The 20,246-nt window shown below is 36.1% G+C and overlaps 1 protein-coding gene across 5 annotated transcripts in view; it reads right to left on the bottom strand.

The window, feature by feature from the left end:
* SIPA1L2 (signal induced proliferation associated 1 like 2) overlaps positions 1-20,246 on the bottom strand; it is a 142,730-nt gene that overhangs the window by 66,003 nt on the left and 56,481 nt on the right. For all 5 annotated transcript variants that reach the window (XM_030499657.1, XM_030499656.1, XM_030499655.1 and 2 more), the window contains exons 3-6: positions 16,270-17,970; positions 10,167-10,300; positions 8,624-8,812; positions 2,468-2,642 (exon numbers count right to left, since the gene is read on the bottom strand). In XM_030499657.1, coding sequence (XP_030355517.1) covers positions 2,468-2,642; positions 8,624-8,812; positions 10,167-10,300; positions 16,270-17,734 — 1,963 coding nt within the window. In that variant the 5' untranslated portion in view covers positions 17,735-17,970. The remainder of the gene's footprint in view (positions 1-2,467; positions 2,643-8,623; positions 8,813-10,166; positions 10,301-16,269; positions 17,971-20,246) is intronic.

The raw sequence follows: 20,246 nt of genomic DNA on the forward strand, positions 1-20,246 counted from the left end.
ATAATTAACACAGTATTTTCTGTTTAATATCGAACTGAAGACTACATCTTTGTGAACTCTCTTAATTCCATTCTGTATGTTGCAAACTAAGACAACATATTTTAACAGATCAAATTCATTAATGGCACACAGCAGTAGTAAAACATTAAAATTATGTTACCAAATGATACGTACACAATGCCAATCAGCAATGGGCATTCATAGTGAAGCATGGAAAATGTAGAAACTGAATTTGCTTGGCAGACCAGCATATATTTTCAGATGTAAAAATTACTAGGTGATACTGGGTCATGCTCTGATTGGGGGAAAAATGAAAAACCAAAAAAACCCCTTACTCCTTTGAATTTTTCATCCCTATTTATCAATTCATCCCAGGAGTCTGACATCCACAGTGCACTAATAAGTATTTCTACACATTAATTTGAAAAATGAGTTATTATTCTGAACTGAAATAGGATGCAATAGTCTCTATCAAGCCTGAATTATTAAAGTGAAACCAGCATGGATATAAGCGAAGAGGTAATAATGTTAATAAAAATAAATGTGGTGCTTACACAGGTTGACAGGGCTACAGAATTGCTGCTTTCCTACGTTGTAAGCCATAAATTAGAATCTGTCATAGGATTCAGCTTACTTTTTTCACCATTTCCTATCACCACTAGAGATGGAAAATGTGAAAGATTTCTTTAATTGCAAAGCTGGTCTCCCTTCATTGTAAAAACATAAGGTTTTATCACCAACTTCAAGTATCTCATTTCCTGATGGAAATTGGCCTATGGACAGCTTATCTTCACTGGGTACCAAGTACAATGTACATCCACTAGATATTTCCAGAAATTCTAATATGAATCATTAAGTCTCTCTCCTAATGCTGTACAGGAGATGACAGTCTATCAGGGCACTGCCAGTTTGATAACAGAAGAGAAAACCTTCAAATCCTTCTATGACTATGACACAGATCAGTGCCCAAATGCACCACCAAAAAAAAAAAAAAAAAAAAAAAAAAAAAAAATCCAGATTTACTCCAGTTAAATGAAGACTGATTTTGAAGTAGCAAAAACACGGAAGTGATTCCTAAGAACCAGGCTGGATTGGACAGATAAGTGGCAGGAGGACTTATCAATTCTTAGATCTCTTTGACTATCCGAAAGGCAAAAAATCCCTTGCAAGGAAAGATCTTGCTGTAATTTCCTTTAAGTACATCTTTCCAAGCTTCCCTCTTGGCAGCTTATCTGTAATAGTTCACGGAACTCTCTCATTTGATGACAACAGTAAGTAGAATTCACGCACAAGTAGCAGGATATAACAGCTTACAACTTTGCTAATTAAAACATTCCTTTTGTTATCCACAGGCCATACACAGTACATTAAAAAAGTTCTATTTTCATGACACAATACACAAGCTACAGCAAAAATAATGATACAAATCAAATTACAGAATCAGAGAATGGTTTGGTTTGGGAAGGACCTTTAAAGGTGATCTAGTCTAATCCCACTGCAGTGAGCAGCGACATTTTCAACTAGATCAGGTTGCTCAGAGCCCTGTCCAGCCTGGCCTTGAATGTTTCCAGGGATAGAGCATCTACCACCTCTCTGGACAACCTGTTCTAGTGTTTCATCCTCAATTAAAAAAAAAAAAAAAATTCTTTAAAAATAGTATGTTACAATAAAGTAGATGAATACCTAGATATCCTTTGACCACAGCTCATACTGATTAGTTGTCAAAATCCTGTTAAAACTACATTATACTAAGAATGAGTTAAGTTAAATCTAAGGGCAGTGAAATGCAGTGCTAGTAAGTATGTCAACACATCATTGACTTTAACAGCAACATTTGAGTTCCTATTTTTGCTACAAGCCCCAACAAATGTGTACAATTAAATATTATACTATTGCACTTAGGGAAACTGAAAGACCTGAGGAAATGGCAGTAACAACACAGTGGGTAGGTAGATGAATGTTTATCAACTGCTGAATGATAACATTCTTATTGTGCATGTGTGAGAAACTAGGAAACTGAGAAAACTTGATCCTCAAATACAAACATCAGTATGTACGTTGATTAAAAAGCACAAAAATTTAGTTGAAATAAGGAAAACAGTCCTTTGTCATGACTCTGTATTTTTGAAATAAATTTCTTTTGCCTTCTTAAGGATAAGATGTTAAAGTGTAGCTGGGAAATTCTAAAATATATAAAAAATATCACTCACATAGTTTGATTTTGACTGAGTGCAAACAAATTAAATAAGTTGTCTTGATTTTCAGTTCTACTAATGCCACAGAAAAAGTAAGTAAACTTTCAGACAAGGTGTGATATATGCTCTTATCATAATGCTTCATCTTCCTCATTTACATATAAACTTACTAATCAAAACCCAAAGTCAAGAGCATGAAAAGACAAGACAGGATTTGCAAAAGAGCAACTGGATAATTATAGTTTATACCGTAGGTCGAAAACATAACTTACTTTTATTATCTAGCTGAGCCCTGTATTTACTAAATCCTTTTAGCCGTACTCTCTGGCCCAGCAGATCAAGGAACTCTTCAAAAGCTGGTCCTGCCATCTCATTGTTATACATTTCTTCCTCTGTGCTTTGGCCTGCTTTGCAGTAAAGGATACCAATCTTATGTTGAAAACTCAGCTGAAATAAAAAATATAAACAAAGGAAAGGAAAAATTATGAGAGCAAAGGAAAGTCCATAATAGAACAAATATTAACAATTAAAATACTAAAATTGTTATATTCCCTGGCAGAAGATAGCTGAAAGTGAAAAAATAAGTGTTCTGATTTCGGAAACTAAGTCACCACAGAAAGAAACCAAAACCAAAACCAAACAAACCCACAACAATGAAAAAACCCAACAACTATCTCAAAAGAAAACTGGATTGTCACTATCCAAACACAGATAAAAGCAGTTCATGAAGGCTTTTGACTCAGTTATCTACAAAAGCACTCTCTACTGCACACTACAGTATGAGAACTTTTAGTGTAACTGTCAACTTTTTGTATAACTGAAGATTTTTGTATAACTGTCTTTTTTCTTAGATTCATAACAAAGTTAGCTTATTTTCCCTTATTTCTACCCCTTAAAGTCCAGTGCAGTTCAGTTAAAACAGGCCCTCAGAACAATAACATCTGTTAAGTGAAATCTTTTGCCCTCCCCATAAAATAATCCATTGTTAAAAAATTATTCCCCATTTTCAAAGTATACTTCAAGCTAGAAAACAGATTGCAGTTAAATAGTTCTGTTAAAGAAACTAATCTCAATTCTAGAACATTAAAAAGAGATAAATTACTCATATAAAAAATTGCTGAACAACTAAAAGAAGTATAGAAAGAGATGATTACTTCTTGAGCAGAGTATTGTCTTATTCCCTTAGCTTTTATGCATACTTAAGATGATAAACAGGAAACTGCCACGTGAATGGATTTGTCCTATTATTCTTAACTGACACCTTCTAGAGCTTCACAAATGGCAGAGAACATCAGTCACACTTAAGATATTTATCTATATTCATGACTCAGATCAACTCTCTTGCTGCAGACTTCTCTTAATCAAACTTCAGGATTAGAGTCTAAGATGTGTGTTACGCAAAGATGGTATATATTCCTATTAGAGCAAAGGTGAGAAGAACAGTCTGCTTCACCTTTGCCATATATGTAACACATGGTCTGCCATGTTAAGTATAATGTAAAACTACTGTAGCAATAGACTTGCAACTACATCAATATTTTACCACAATGGTTGGGGCTTTTTGAGGAAAAACTACAAGATGAGAATACTAAAAGGTTGATTCAACAAAACATATATATATATTTATATATATATAAAAAGAACGAAGTGTAAAAAGTATCATTCCAGACTTCAAATAATCCTTAACCTTCCCTCTTTGATAAACGCTGCATTTATCCATTGTAAGTGGAGAGTTATATCATAAGGGAGTTGTTAACAGTCAATTTAAAAAACCAAACAACACAAAAACAAAAGCAAAAAAACACCAAACAAAAAAACCCCACAAACAAACAAACAAAAAACGAACGAAACCAAACCAAACCAAACAAAAAAAAAAAAAACAAAAACCAACCAACCAACCAAACAAACAAACAAAAAACCCCACTACTCAAATCCTCATCAACCCTGGAGAAACAAAAGCTTTCACTATGCTTTTACTAACGTACACCTCTGTGTTTTCATAATGCTACTGCCTTTTTAAGCTAGTATCCTTTTTTTGTCTCCCATGCAATTCAAGATTAAACTTGACAGCATTCCTGGTTTAACTATTTACTTTCATACACAATCAACAGACAAAAAATCCCCAAGATGGTCAAGTTAATGAAGATTTTTGAAGGCCACAGACAGACTCTGTAACAATAAGTATCTCATGCCCCACAGGTAAATGTGTTAAAATGAAGTAACAGGGAAATGGTAGACTATTAAAGTCAATAGCAAAACACTTCATAACATCAATTGGGCCAAAAGTTCTTTTCTTACTATGAAGTTAAGCTTATCAGTGGGACAATTTCCTCTCATTTTAACTAGTACAAACAGGCCTAACTCCATGTTTTTAGCAGATCTATATTCATGCAATGCACACTCTGAATTTGGTCTACTGGTATAGAAAACCTGCAGCACAGCAGTAATAAGAGTAATGTATGATGCAGCCCTCCCACCTCTCTAGTGAGTCCCAATCTGTCCTCTCCCTTTGATAACTGCTTTATGTAAGGGTGAGCCCTTGTGGAACATACTTTGGTAGGAGGCCATTGACCAGAGAACAGTCAGGAACAAATAACAGACTCGGTAAGGACAGGAATGAGGAATGGTGCTGTAATAAGGTTTCAACCTTGGCAGCACAGAACCAGGAGCTGTGCCAAAGTTTGGATGTGGAAAGAGAAGGATGACCATCTGAAGTAAAAGGAGATTCTGGGTTACGGAGGCTGTAGGAGCTGCCTGAGTCTGATTGCTGAACTCTGGAGCATGGCAGGGTTAAGATACTGCTTGCTCTTCTCATTTCCTTTTCACTGGCACTATATACTATCAATCCAGAGTGCTTCCTTGTTTGGTCCCCATTTTGAAGTACTGCCTGAAGAGAGTTAGGTATTTAACAAAAGGTTCCAGACTGCATACTAGTGCCTATTTTATTCAGTGGAAAGCCAGCATGAACATTTCATGGAGGAAACTGGAATAGAACTGGTCATATAAACATTAGATTACAGCAAGCAGTGCTGTTACTCGACACTTCCCAGCAAAGACTTAAAATGATCGTGAACACACTGCCACCTCTATCCCAGCTCTGTGTCAAATAGTTTAGCTTAAACCGCAGGGAATTTAAGTTAATTTCCTTGACTTCATATGAGAATTGAGGAGTAGAGAAGTTAAATGCTAACTGAGACACCAACCATAGGGGGACAAATAATAGTAATGAATCACTTGGGCAAAATATTCAGTCTGGAAACATGTGGTCATACTCCTTCATTCTTTCTGAGGATACCAGTCACTCCTGAATTTGTTCATGAATATCAACATAATTCCAAAGAAGAGTGAATTATTCCTGTATCTTCCAAAACAACCTACCATCTCATGGTTTAAACATTATCCTAAGCAGACACTGACGATGAGGATCTGAAACTCCATCCCCTCCCCAGTGAAGAAATCCTGGGTTCTCACTTCCTGGGCAAGTACTGTAAACACTAGGCAATTATGAACAAATTTGATTCTACTGATACAACTATTCCTAAAAAAGGTAGCAGCTGCAATCACATATGCAGCAGTCTGAACCTCCTATCCATGTGCTAGGAGCACTCATGACTATGAAATTAAAAGATTTAAGCAAAAGAACTCTCATACCAAGATCATGGGGACTCTGCAAAAGCAGAAATCGAGGTACCTTTAGAAGTAAATGCCTAAGAAAGAAGTAACTAAATGAGCTTTGGCAGGATCATCTCATCTGGCACATTTAACTGCCATAGAAAACTATCAGAATATTTAAAACTGATAAAGTTTAACAGCTTTGAAATGGTACCACATGTTTATTTAAGTCTTTTTAAGTAAATAATTACAGACATAGTTCTGATTACATTATTTTTACATTAGAAATGTTACATTTAATGTAACACTGAGAACAATTTAATAATGTGACACCAGAAAATAATTTCTAAACCCATTTAGCTAGTTGTGTATATGATATGTATTAAAGGTGCACAGCAATCCCTTCTGACTCAAAATGACTATGTTCTAGTCAGAATCACTCAATAGTGAATCTTGCTATATTGTCATCTTCTTATACAATATAAATTCTTTATCAGTATAGATTCTTTATCATGTAACAACAACTTGTTGACTTTCATCATGAGAAGATTGAGAGTATTTCCGGCAAGGAACCCCAAGAGATAGACACTCAACAGCCACTAAACATACTGCAATCAAAGCTCCTAATTTCTTTGAGTTTTTTGTAAACTTCAGCCTTTGACCTAGAGAGAAGGGAACATTCCCAGACGGATGTGAACGGAACAAAAAAAATATATATACAATAAACAACCATTAGCAGAAACAGGGAGAGGGAACTAGGGGGACATTAAAGAGAGAGGTTCAAAAAACCCACAAATGTCCAGGTTATTGATAAATAGTTGACTTTTCTTGTAAATTTACAGCCAAATCTAATGCTGGTTATCATATGTCAGAATTGTGAAAGTGCAGATTCTTTATATATTCAAATTAGGTCAAGCATCTAATTAGCATTTATTTTCTACTGTCATTTTAGAGATAAAGTTTTAGCCACATGATTCCTCCATAATCCATGCTAGATTTCACTGAAAACTACGAAAACTACAAAACAGGTAGAAAATGAAATCAAACGACCGAAATAGTCTTCAGTTTGCTGAGGAACTATGCAAACATTTAATACATCATAATGCAAAATTAGTATTATTTTGGTGACAGTATTGATCCTCTAGATCATGATTCATATTTTTAAATTCATGACACTTCAGCCAGTCAGCACCTTCAGCCGTCAAACATAACTCTGTTTATATTTACTTGACTAATAAACTGAAAGCACGAAGTACATAAGAGGATTAAAGCATAAATGGATCTCATGCCAGTTCTATGCACAGCTTTCTATGTTCAAGTAATTATCTCATAATAAAGGAGAACATAAGACACATCAATATCACATTTTGCTTGGTGACAGCCCACTTCACAACAGGATTGTATTTTCAGATTTATCACCCAAAATAAAAAGAAGTGGTGTGTACTGCTGTCAAAATTAAGAGTTGATGATTAAAGAATTACTTTGGTTGGTTCAGTGGACAATCTCATTTCCAATTTTGGGGAAATATTTATAGTGAGTTTGAGAAATATTCAGGTCAGGTCAAATAAAGTAGTACTCTATACTGCCTAGAACATCCTGCCCCTCTGAACAGTGAATATTATTCATTACATTAATCTAAACTCACACTGGAGCTCAAACTGGAAAGATAGGGAGCAGCAGTACACCAGGAACTCTTGGACTCAGAACTGAGTGCTTCTGATTTCCCTTTACTGTTTTACCAGATGAACTGACACACAGAGGCGTAAATAAGGACATGTGGCAAAATTAATTTTCAATTACAAGTCCTCCTCAAAGACTACAGTAAAAAAAAGTGGTAAATATGCATACAAAACTATCTTTATCTACCCAGGCAATTCTCTTCCTCTGTCTACATTTACTTGATTTTGAGCAACTGTTTCAGCCATAAAAGAAGACAAAAGAATTTTGGTAGACACACCAATGTTAGACACAATCACTACATTCAAAACTGAATTAGCGTTAAAAAAATTAATTATACCACCATCATAATTAACTGGATCCATCAGCTGATCCAACTTCAACAGACAGATACTGACTTTTGCCTAGAAAGTGCAATCTTCACTTTAAACAGACATTTTTTAAAAACATAGTTTTAAAATTTGATTTCAAGCCATCACAAGCCTGTCCTTCACAGAATATTCAGATGCTATAAATTCAATCACTAGTTTCGAATAAAGCAGATTCACTGTAATGAACCTAATAAGTCTCACCATTTTCCTTCCAAATTTAAGCCATATGAATATTTCATTGCCAAACAGTTATTTCATTAGTCTCAATCACAATTTCAGTTGTTTGAACCCAGAAGAATTCTGTTCTAGTAAGATTATTGCAAGTTAATCAGAATATTGTTGCAAAAAACCACCCAAACTTTTAGATGTAGAGACTTAGTTATATCCTTTTGCCTCCTTACCTATACCAACATTAACAAAATGTTAGATGTATTTTCATTTGCATTCAACATGTGTACAAATAGAAGTGCAGAGATTGTGAGATTGCTTGTGAGATTGGCGATGTTGAAAGCTGTTATAATCTTTCTCTCACTCATCTAAAGAGAATCTCCATAGACCAAATTTTGATTTTTCCTAAGCTGCAGTGTATTTTAAAAATAATTTGCTTAGAAAAGCAAACCTCATTTTGTCAATGAAAACACACAAGTATCTCCAAAACTAAGGAAGTAAATGGTTTCCATTAGAGATCCATGTTTATTAACATTGCCTGCAAAATTATTATTATTATTTGATGAATAGTTTTTAAAGAAAAGTCATGTGCTACATACCCCTTGTTCATCCAGTTTAAGCAGCTGTTCAGGTACTTTGGGTGAGCTGGAAGCCTGCCTCAGGCACTGAATGCTTAGCTCTGGTATTACATACTCTAGTACCTCTTTGAGAGGCAGACCTCTTGCTGTGCCATGCCGAGCAGTGGATGGGATAGCATCTTCTAAAATTGCTCCTCTAAGTGTAGTAAGCTGCAGTAAAGGTAAAACACACACTATTAGTTCAAATGTTTTTTTGAACTAATACTACAATGACTTTTAAAGATATAAACTTCAGGGTTTAGCAAAAGCTTGGAAGATAACGGGAAGAAACAGATCCCTATTTTTAACTTTTTAAGCAGTAAAAAGATTACTAAATAACTTTTAAAGAGGAGACAGGGTCTTATCATCTCAGTGACAAACATATTTGTTGTTTAAAGAAATTCACTGATGTTCTTATTAACTTTTTCTAATTCCTAAGACTTACTTTTTTGGTAAAAAAATATTTAAAGCAGATGGGAAACTAAAAATGTTAATTTTAATGCCATACTACCCTAGCAGACACAGTAGTTCAATGTGAGGTTGGAGAGGTGAGGTCAGACACAGCTAATGGCACATTTATTTAACCTGTCCACCTATTTTTTAAGCCATGCTGCTTTATCTTCATTGGATTTGGCAAAGAGAGAGTAATTTCTTAGAAATGAGTCAGCTGAATCACCTCTCCACACATACATACAGACACACCCTTTTTTTTGCAATAAAAGAAAAACCTAGCCTTATATATATACACATGTATGTATCTATCTATTTCTGTATCATATGTAAAAGCACAGGAGCCCAGAGATATCAGGTCTAGCTAACACTTGTCTATGTCCTAATTACAATGTCCTAAGAATATGAAAATATTTAGTTGCTTGCTACAATAACATTGTGTAGTTTCATACGAATCAAAGCTAGTTGCTGTGATAAAGAAGAAATTAGTTTGCAAGAGATACTAATTTACTTGAAATAGAAGTTATGAGACATGTTCTTCCACAACAAGCAAGCAATTCTTACAAGACAATTATTGTTATCAATGTATTAATATTCCTTCCACAAATCATGTATGTAGAAGTATAGAAAAACATCTCACAGAAAAAAGCTTCTAATAAAGTATTTTGCAACAAAATACAAAAAAGCCACAGTAGTAGCTCTCATATTTTTCCCCTCCCATTTCCTCTATGTTTCTTAATCTTTTATTTCTGTCATTTGAAACTTAACACCAAGCAGCTTAATCCAAACCTATCTTCAGTTTTGTTCTTAGCATCTGTTCCCTTGCTTGCCCCTGTAGTTCCCTTCAGCCAACTTACCTCCTTTTGGGTGCTTGCTCAAAAAGAGAAAATTATTACGCACTACAGAAGAGGAAAACTTTGTTCCAAAAGTAACATACTAATGGTACATGGAACATCCCTTTCACACTAACAGATTTATTTTCAAAGTTAGCAACATATCCACAGCCAAACATCTAGTATCTTAAGCTCTAAGTTAACTTTTCAGTTCCTTTGCAGAATTACTGAAAGACCATTACCTCACTTGTCCTGAAAACTATACGATAGTTGAACTGAGATCCTTCTTTCTCCTTGGCATCTTCAACCTTCTCCCTCCGGATGCTGACTGCTACAGGTCCAAGATTTTCATCTATTCCAAAGTAGTTCTGATGCTCTTTTGCACAAGAGCAAATGAAAAGAGAAGAAAATAATGAAGCATGAGTCTCCTAGAAAACGTTCAACAAATCTCATTACAAATTTCGACAGCAAGAAAAAAAATTGAGTTATGAGATCTGTAAATACACTGTCTTGTGATCTTCTGAACTGCACAATAAGTACACAAATTAAAAAACGCTCATTTTTATGAGCTGAATGATCACTCATATCATGTGACTCAAAATGCTGCAACTACTGCTACTATGAAATAAGATTTTGTTGCACTTTTTCTTACTGTGAAGTTAACCATTTTGCTTGATCCTGTAAGAAACTACTTTGGAGAAACTATATGTACATAAAGTCTTCAAAAAAAGCTGAAAGTCTTCAAACAAGGTGCTATGCAGCTTTCTTAATTTCATTCAATTTATTCTTATTTAAAGCTTTACATTCAGAGCAGCAACTCAGCTTTAACAAATGACAACTGAGGCTAGTTACTCTTCAGTCTTTGATGAATAGTTAAATTCCTCCTTGAGCCAACTGGCCCAGTATGGGAGAGCAAAGCTCTACCAAAAAAAAAGAAAAATCAAGTTAGAGACCATTTAAGTAGACCAGACATAAAGAGGATACATGTTGAGGAAACTAGCTAGTGTTACTGTAAGACCACTCTTTACCTCCTTTGAAAGGTCATAGTGAGTAGTTACAGCCACCTTTAAAAAGGGCAAGAAAGAGGGTCTGGGAAGCTACAGACTAGTCATCCCAAACTTTAGTTCCCAGGGAGATTAAGGAACAGTTTCTCATAGAAGACATTTCCAGGCATGTGAAGGACAAAAAGATGCTTAGAAACAGCCTGCATAGATTTACCAAATGCAAATCATGCATGACGAACCCAGTTGCTTTCTACAATGAGATGACTGGCTTTATGGATGAGGAAGGAGCAATGAATGTCACCTACTTGTACTTTAGCAATGCTTTTTACACAGTCTCCCACAGTAACCATGTAGCTAAATTGAAAAGACATGGTTTGAACATGCAAATTACAAGGTGGACATAAACTGGCTGGACAGTTGGCCTCAAAGGACTGTGATCAGCAATATGAACTCCAGTTAGTGGCCAGTCAGTAAAAGGTCTATTGAAAGTTGATAATGGAGCTATTACTGTTTACTATTTTTTAAAATTAGCTAAATGATGGAATGGAGTCCTACAGCTGTGGGATGTCTGTGCTTCACCACCCACTCTCTCCTTCCCCTGGAGGCAGCTACTGCTGAGATGGGACAGCTGAGCTGCATGGGAAGCAGCTCCTAACCCAATGAATTTGGGTAAACCTAACCTGACATCGTAAAACAAACTCTCCCTTTCGGCAATCTGAAAAAAACCAGACTGACCAAAATCTCATGAAGGTCAAAACCAGTCCTGCATCTGGAACAGAGCAAGCTCATAATCAACAGCACAAGCTGGGGACCAGCTGTCTTAGGAACACCTCTGTGGAAAAGGACTGAGGACCTTGGTGAACAACAGGCTGCACAGCAGCCAACAGGATCCCCTGCAGAGGTGAAGGCTAACCACACTCCAGGCTGCACAAGCAAAAGCATACCATCAGGTCGGGAGAAGACACTATGCCTCTCTATTTGGCACTTTTGAGGCCACATAAGGAGCAGTGTCCAGTTCTGGACAAGGCCAGCAGACAACTTCCAAGACAATTAGGGGGCTGGAGCATATAACAGATGACGAGAGGCTAAAAGAGATGGGCTTGTGCAGCCTGGAGAAAAGCAAGTTAAGAGGGGCTATATAATTGCAGGATCCCACTAGCTGATGGGGGGTTATAGAAAAGGGAGAGCCACTCCAAGGTACAGAAAGAATGGATAAGCTGAAACCATCACAAGATGCAGCACCTCACTGAGGAGAATCAACAACAGGAACAGGTTGCAAGGAAAGTTTGTGAAATCTCCATCCTTAGAGATGGTCAAATGCTGAAGGAACAGTTAAAGGGCAATAGGTTACGAACAATCTATTCAGAACATAACTTTAAAGGCAGCTTTAAATAGGGAATTAAACTGGATGACCTCAAGAATGTCTTCCAATCCAATTTATGCTATAATTCCATATTTTAAATAGCAATTAAGTAATAGACTTATTTCTCCTTCTAAGATTTTTTTAATGTATTCACAGAAATGCGTAAGGAAGTTTTCACAAAATGTCTTTCACTGAGAAGCCATCCATACTCTCAGAATGGATACTAAAGTTATTGCTACATAAATTACAGTCGTATTCGTCAAATTAAGTTTAAATTAAGTTTCCAGTAGCCTTTCAAAAATCTATCTATAAAGTTTGTTGGTGGTTACAGTCCATCTCCTGGTGGAGAGAAAATGAGTAGCAGCACATTACAACTAGCACCCTTTTTTTGGAAGGAACACCTGTGATCAAAGGAGCACAGATATTTAATTATTCATGCATGCTCAGCAACTATATTCCTTCCACAGTCTAGGCATTCTACCTGAATAGATACATTATACCTCAGGGATTTCCCAGTGTTAAATTAAAACTTTGAGCCTTAATGGGCAAATTTATCAAATGGAACAGGATTTTACAGACGAGAGAGAAGGAAGAATTCAGAGGCCAAACACTTTCAGCAACTTGAAAAACTCCCCACAGTTGCATATTCAGACTTTGACAAAAGTTAAATTTGTCAATTAGGGTTTCTACAGCCCTCCATTTTGGTGTAAATCTAGAAAAGGGTATTACAGTTACTAGATTTCTCAGCTGCAGTATTACTGAGGAGAAAAAATGCAAGGTTGGCAAGTATCTGCTTATTTATTTACAATATGAAAGACAAACCCAAGGACATTATTTATGTACATTAAAAATAAAATAGATAAAACAGTTTCAAGAATGGGAGTTAAAGTAACTGAAGTAAACTAAAGAATAGCTACTGATATTCTGGGATTTGGGGAAAACATTTTTAATTCAAGGCACTTTTTAATTTCATAAAGTACAAACTCATTAAGCTCATTTAAATGTATTTATGTTGATTTAAAAGTATCAACTGGAGAGAAGAGAAGGGATGAAAATAAGTGCTATTTTCTAGCTGAGAAATGGTAAAATATTCCCCTATTTTTACTTTTCCATTTTGAGGAATAATTGTCAACTTATCTTCTAATATAGAAGTCTTATTTATACAAACTGAGTTAATACCAAAAGCTTGCTAAGCCCATACATTTCTTCCAGAATATTTCTTCAGTTTCTTATCAGCAGATAAATATAATAACATATTAAGAAATGATTGCAAGCATCCCTCAAATAAAAAAGCAGTAATAGTCAAGTCTCAAGGTATTACAAGGATAATTGCACAAGGGGAAAAGGACAAATCAATGATACTAAAAGCATATTTCAATTATCCTTTTTAAAAATCAACATAGCTTTTTTCCCCTTCTCATCCCCTTTTATCCCACAAAAATATATTTCGATAGAGGACACCATTAATAAATCAAAGCCATGAGATAAAATAAAACATTCTAGCTTTTACAAACCTACACTGAAAACTGAGAAGATATTTTCCATAAACATTAACATATTTTACTTCAGTTTTGTTGGATTTGATTTTAACAATAGTTACAAAGCTTATAAATATGCAGTATAAAACTACAGCTCATTTCACAAGACACTGAATTCCAAATCTCTCATTTCTTGAAAGAAAACGGAATAATTAGTGCTACACATGCCAGGGTGTTTCTTCCATGCATCTTAAAACAGAAATAAAACTTGTATGCTGACAAGTGCCAATTATAAAACTGTGAACTAAATCAAATATTCAGAAAGTTATTTCTTTTTCCACAGACATCTTGTTAAAGGCAAAGAAAATCGGTGGCATTACATGTCTCTATATACAAGTGACTATTGTTTGCTACATTTTTATTTCACCTTTCCACAATTATTTTGCTAAATTCAACTGTGCTATTAAATCTACAATTCAATGAACAATCAGCTAGGAGAGCTCACTGTCACAGAAGAGCATCAAGTAAGACTCAGTATGCATATAAATGTCACTTTTTTTTACATAGATCAGCACAGGAGCAAGACATTTTGGTACCCAACACAGTAACTTTGCTTAGGAGACAACTGCATTCAGCTGGAAGTAAGCTGGAGATTCCTTACATGCTTGATCCCTTGAGATAATAGGTATTGAAAATTAAGTTTTTAGTTCCATCATGTGCTTGCCATGACTTGCTATCTGACTCTTAAGAGCCACCCAATACAGATTTCTCACATGTAGCTTCTGTTACAGCTCTATACAAAGATAATGTGGAACAGGGCATGGCTTAACTATCAGTGTAAAGGTGCAAGAGTAAATTTATTACTGGATATTAAATGCATCACATTATATTTACTTTTGAAGAACTCTACCTACAGAACAATTAGTAACAAGGACAATAACAATTCAAGTTTCCTAGTATTATATGTGGGATAAAACTCCCAGATGTTATTTCTTAACTTCTTATTACTATATCAATATAAGCACTTCACTTTTAGTCAAGAGATCATATATACATAATACCAGAACAGAAGTTAATTAAAACTAATTACATTTGCATAAACTTTCCAGAAAGGTCATTAGGTTTGTTTATAGTATATGATTTAAAGTGGTTTTGAGCACTCTTTGTATTTTCTTTTTTTAATCTCCCTGACAAGATTTGTCTTCAAAAAAAATACACAGCGCTTCAGAACCTGTAACTCATCCATGATAAAAGCACTTCATAAGGAAGTTCTCTTTCATTTGACTTAATCCTTGTCTTTTCCCCCCTCCCCTATCCTGCCAGCATCTTTGTCCATTGACAATCTTCCTTTCAATTCTATGCCAATCCTTTCTTCTCTCTGCCCCTCAAAACATATGCCACCCTTTTGTTACAAGTTTCCCTCCATTCTCTTCCACTCTGACTCCCTGAAAACTATTTATCCTTTACAACCTGCCTAGCTTAAAAGCCATTTTGAATGTCTGAATTTACTGCCCATTCCTTGCTTAGCTCTAGGTCTTTTTCTTCCTCTTGCATGACACCTAGATTCTTTTCTTCCTTGCCTTTTCAATACAGTATTTTTACAGCCAGTATGTTCTAGGTGTCTACCATATTGTGAAAACAAGCACTGTACTAGATCCTCTTTCAAGTCCCCTGTGAAGGGTCCCAGGAGGAAGGAGTACAGTACAGTGCTTATTTCCTGCTGTTCAAATATAATTAGAAAGCAGAGGAAGAATGATTTCAGGAAGATTCAGGCAGTAACAAACAGTCTTTTAAGGACAAGCAGATTTTTTTTTTTTACTTTTAATAAGAGCAAAAAGACCGAGCTGTAATTCATAATACAGGAAGGACAGACACAGGTATTTTGGGGTTCTCCCCACAGAAACAGAGCTTTCACACACATTGTTTCTTAAAAGAATTGGGTAAAAGGTAAAGAGAAAAGCATAAAACAGCGTTCTTAAAGCTGGAAAACTAAATATCATCAGAAGCTCTCTGTTCAAGGAGTATGCATATATGCATAGAGTATGAAAGGCTACAAAATAGACAATTGAAGACAGCAGAATCTAAAAGAAGGGAGTCAGAAGCTTCAGTAATAAAACCTTCTCTTTTGGAGGCATCTTTTAAGAAATAATGATTTCTATTCTTGGTATCAGTATTTCCAGTGCATTTACCGAATAGAAATATCTTCTTTTCTTCCTACCCACCAAAAAAGTTTGGTTCAGAGAAGTTAGTTTACGTACTAATTTAAATGACCCCACACTTAATGAACCTACACAAGTATTGCATAACTTTGTACATAACCCACTGGTTGTTGAATTATCCCTCTGGGAGAGCAAGAATAACAAGTTTAATTTCAGTAAAGTTTCAGGATCCCCTGTAATACTTACGTCTCTCTACAGAGAAGAAAAAAATAAATAATCTTTACTAGCAACTTAAATCTAATGCATGAATATCTTTGAACAGCTGCATTAGAAAAATTTACCTTTTCCATAGAAGAACTTGCGGTAATAATATGCTCCGAGATCAATGTGTTCTATGATGTAACGCTTCACTTTCTCTCTGTGAATGGACTGGTTTTCTCTTGGTACTTCCAGTACTGAAACACCAGCATTTGTGCAATGGGAACTCAGAGAGGACTCAAAAGAACAACTTTCACCTGAAGAAAAAGATGCTGAATTTGCCCTAGAAAGTGCAATCCGTCTATCTCCTTCCCCACCAGTTTCGTTCCTGAAGTAAGGGCAACTCAATACTAAATCATTGCTTTTCCCATCACCCTCATCAGCATCTAAATTCTCTTTTGAATTGAGGTCCTCTTTGCTTCCCAAAGGAGATTCACAGTTTCCCGTTTGGCCCGCTGGCATCTGAGTTTGTGACGCAGCTGAAGCCCCAGTGGTTATATTTTTTCTTTTTCCTACATTTACTCTGGTAGCCATTGCTTCATTTATATTAAACAAAACGCTCTGAACATCATAATGTGCAAAACATTTCTGACAGTTCCAAGAACGAACATTTCTGTCAAGTCTATCATCCAGATCAGATGAAAACTTAAAAGTTTCATGCTCACTTTTAACTGTTCGCAATCTTCTAAATAGAGATGTTTCTACTGCTTCTGATTTTAGCCTCCTCTTAAAAGATTTCTCCCTGTCTCGACCCATAAGTAGGGCACTATCCACATAATCCAAGCCAGAAATCCTGACAAATTCTCCCCTGGAAATCTGTGCAGCAGCATGTAGACTTGGAGAAACTGTAGGATCACAGTGGAAAAACTCAGAAAATCCAAAAGGAGCAAGGGTTTTATGTTCAAAATTTTCCACTCGGTATCCTCTTAGCATTGCAAAAAAATTTTCTCCAGACAAGCCTTGTCTATCAATTGAAGAGGTACTGCCATATTCTCTATGAAGAGCTGCTCCAGTATTTGGGTTAACAGCATTCTGGTCTAACACATCTTCAGCATCAATATCACTTATTGTCACATCACTGTTGCTTCTTTGTCTTATAGGATGAAGTCCTCTTTGAGGGGAATGAACAAAAAGATCTCCAATCGAATATTTTCCCTCTGTAAATTCCAATTCTAGCTCTTCTTGCTGTCCATCACTTTGGTCATTTTGTCCATTTGGAAGTACTGAGCCAACACCTTCATAACTGGTTGGAGGTCTATTTTCCCAGGCAGCTTTACTCAGCTCTTTGGAACAATCCTTTTTAGGAGGCCATTCAGACACCCTTGCTCGAACACCCATTTTAGGCACAGCTGGTGTACCATTTGTTTGATTATTTTCACTTTTGCTAGATGCATTTGAAGAAACAGGAGGACCCATGCTACCATTCAAAGCTTTAAGTTTTCTCGCAAAATAATCATCAGATTGCATGCTTCTTGAAGACTCCCTGAACTTTGAGGAAGTTCTGCTAACTTTGTGCTTATCTTCTTGCAAAGACCTTTGATCACTCATGTCCAGTCAGTGGGAGGTGAACCACTACTATTGCATAAAGATACTTTTATTATTACATTGTCTTTTATGGGCCAATAAAATGCAATACAAAAATACAGTAACAGTCTTCCCAGAAGAGCAAGCAGAAACCTCAGTGTGCCATTTTTGTACAACTTCTGTCAGGAGAGCAATCCTAAAACATTTCCTTCAGTTCAGACGCATTCAGTTCAGTATTAATCCAGACAAATTTCTTTTATCTGTTCATAAAAAAAGAAAAAGAAAGTGTATTAAAATGTTTATAGTCAACAGCAAAGTTTCCAGTGTTGCTTGTATATATACAACATCCCATTAAACTGGAACTAATGAAACTTGCTTTGTCTGCTTTTCTATCCTCTGCATTCTTAAAACCCAACAAATGCAATAATCCTGGTTTCCACAGGATGCGAACAGTTTGAACTTCCATATCTCTCATGGGCTAACTAGTACATGCACACTGAATAGAACACAGCAGGTTCTGCCAAGCAGAAGAGGCACACAATTCACTCTGCACTTCCTTCAATGCTGACAGCAACTTTGCTGCCTATTCTCTAATCACTAGGGTTTGCATGAACTGGCTAATACAGATGTTTCTGGGTCAAGACTGCTACAACATATAAGTAAAATACATGAAAGAGATATGATCTTTGACAAAGTGTTTGTTTAAAAGTATTTGTTTAAAAGAACATTTTAAAGATAAATAGTATTTCCACTACGATTAATTCAGTGAATAGATTTCAATTTTTTCTCCTCTCTCTCCCCAAAGGGCGATTTACTTAGATTCCTTTATTGGAAGTGTAAACTATTATTTAGCTGTGTAAAACAGTTGTGGTTGTTTCTGTTACCTTATATTCCTCTGGTTGGAAATCTAGACTGTTAACTCAGTTACTGGGCTAAGGAACAAGTCTGTTGTCTTCTATAAATAAGAAGAGACAGTAGCCCTATTGATAAGTGTTGATACAGAATTGGAATTGTAAGGATATAAAAATATTCTTCAATGGCCTTTAAGAATGACCATGACTCATGCTGCAAAGATTCGTTTGCAGGCACAGCCTTTAACCAACTGCATAAAACTAGACTAAAATAAGAGACAAGACAGCATGTTATGTAGTTCCTTTCCAGCTTTTGTACTTTGAACAAAAAACCCAACATAATGATCTTTTGAGATGCTGCAAATAATCATAATATGCATTTACCAGAGTTGGTTGGTTTAAAAAAAAAAAAAAAAAAAATCCACAAACAAAACAAACAAAAAAAAAAAAAAAAAACAAAACAAAAAACCACCTCAGGTCAAATTACCCTGGAATATGAATTCTCCCTATATAAGATACAAGATAAAGATATAAGGTGGTAAGAGGAGCTCAGAAGATAAGTGGTTTTTTTCCCTATATTAAAAGTTTAAAAAGGAAAAAAAACTAAACAAACCCCAACAAAAGAAAACAAATGGAAACGGGGCGGAAGACTAAGGTAAGAGGGCATAGGAATAACATAAATTAAACTTGACAGGTTATTTTTTCTGCTTGTCAGAGAACAACACAAAATTGTGTTTGATACTGCAAAATTTAGGACTCTACTGCACTGGGTCAATAAACACAAGTTAGAGTTACAGTTTCAACATGATTGGCATGGTTCCTATGTGACTTGCTAGGAATGGGCAGCAACGTATAATTGCAACTCACTTTCACTACATGTGAATTCCTCAGAACTCCTGTTTGATGGCCAGTGATGTCAATTAAAACCAAGGTTTTGGTTCCTTACAGGAGTATAAAAGATTGTTTAAGCAACTGATGTGTTCAGAGAAATAGTATTTCAAAAGTGGTATGCAGAATTTTTACACATTGACTTATGAAAACACAACACAAAAAGGAAAATACCAGTCGTAGAACCATAGAATGGTTTGGGTTGGAAGGGACCTTAAAGATCATCCAGTTCCAATCCCCATGCCATGGGCAGGGACACCTTCCACTAGACCAGGATGTTCAAAGCCCCATCCAACCTGGCCTTGGACACTGCCAGGGATGGAGCAGCCACACCTTCTCTGGGCAACCTGTGCAAGTGTCTCACTTTTGCCCTAGTATCTAATCTAAATCTCCCCTTTCAGATTAAAGCCATTCCCCTTGTCCTGTCACTACACGCTCTTGAAGAAAAAGTCCCTCTCCAGCTCTCTTGTAGGCCTTCCCTTAGGTACTGGAAGACCGTTATAAGGTATCCCCAGAGCCTTCTCTTCTCCAGGCTGAACAACCCCAGGTCTCTCAGCCTGTCTTCACAGGAGAGGTGTCCCAGCCCTCTGATCATCTTCGTGGCCTCCTCTGGACTCACTCTAACATGTTCTTCTTACTTGGGGGCTCAGAGCTGAACGCAGTACTCCAGGTGGGGTCTCGCAAGAGCAGAGTGCTGGTCACACTCCTTTTGATGCATCCCAGTACACAGTTAGCTTTCTGGGCTGTGAGCGCACATTGCCAGCTTATATTCAGGTTTTCATCCACCAATACCCCCA

This window comes from Strigops habroptila, chromosome 10 (genome assembly GCF_004027225.2).
Source record: "Strigops habroptila isolate Jane chromosome 10, bStrHab1.2.pri, whole genome shotgun sequence".
Classification (NCBI taxonomy): Eukaryota; Metazoa; Chordata; class Aves; order Psittaciformes; family Psittacidae; genus Strigops; species Strigops habroptila.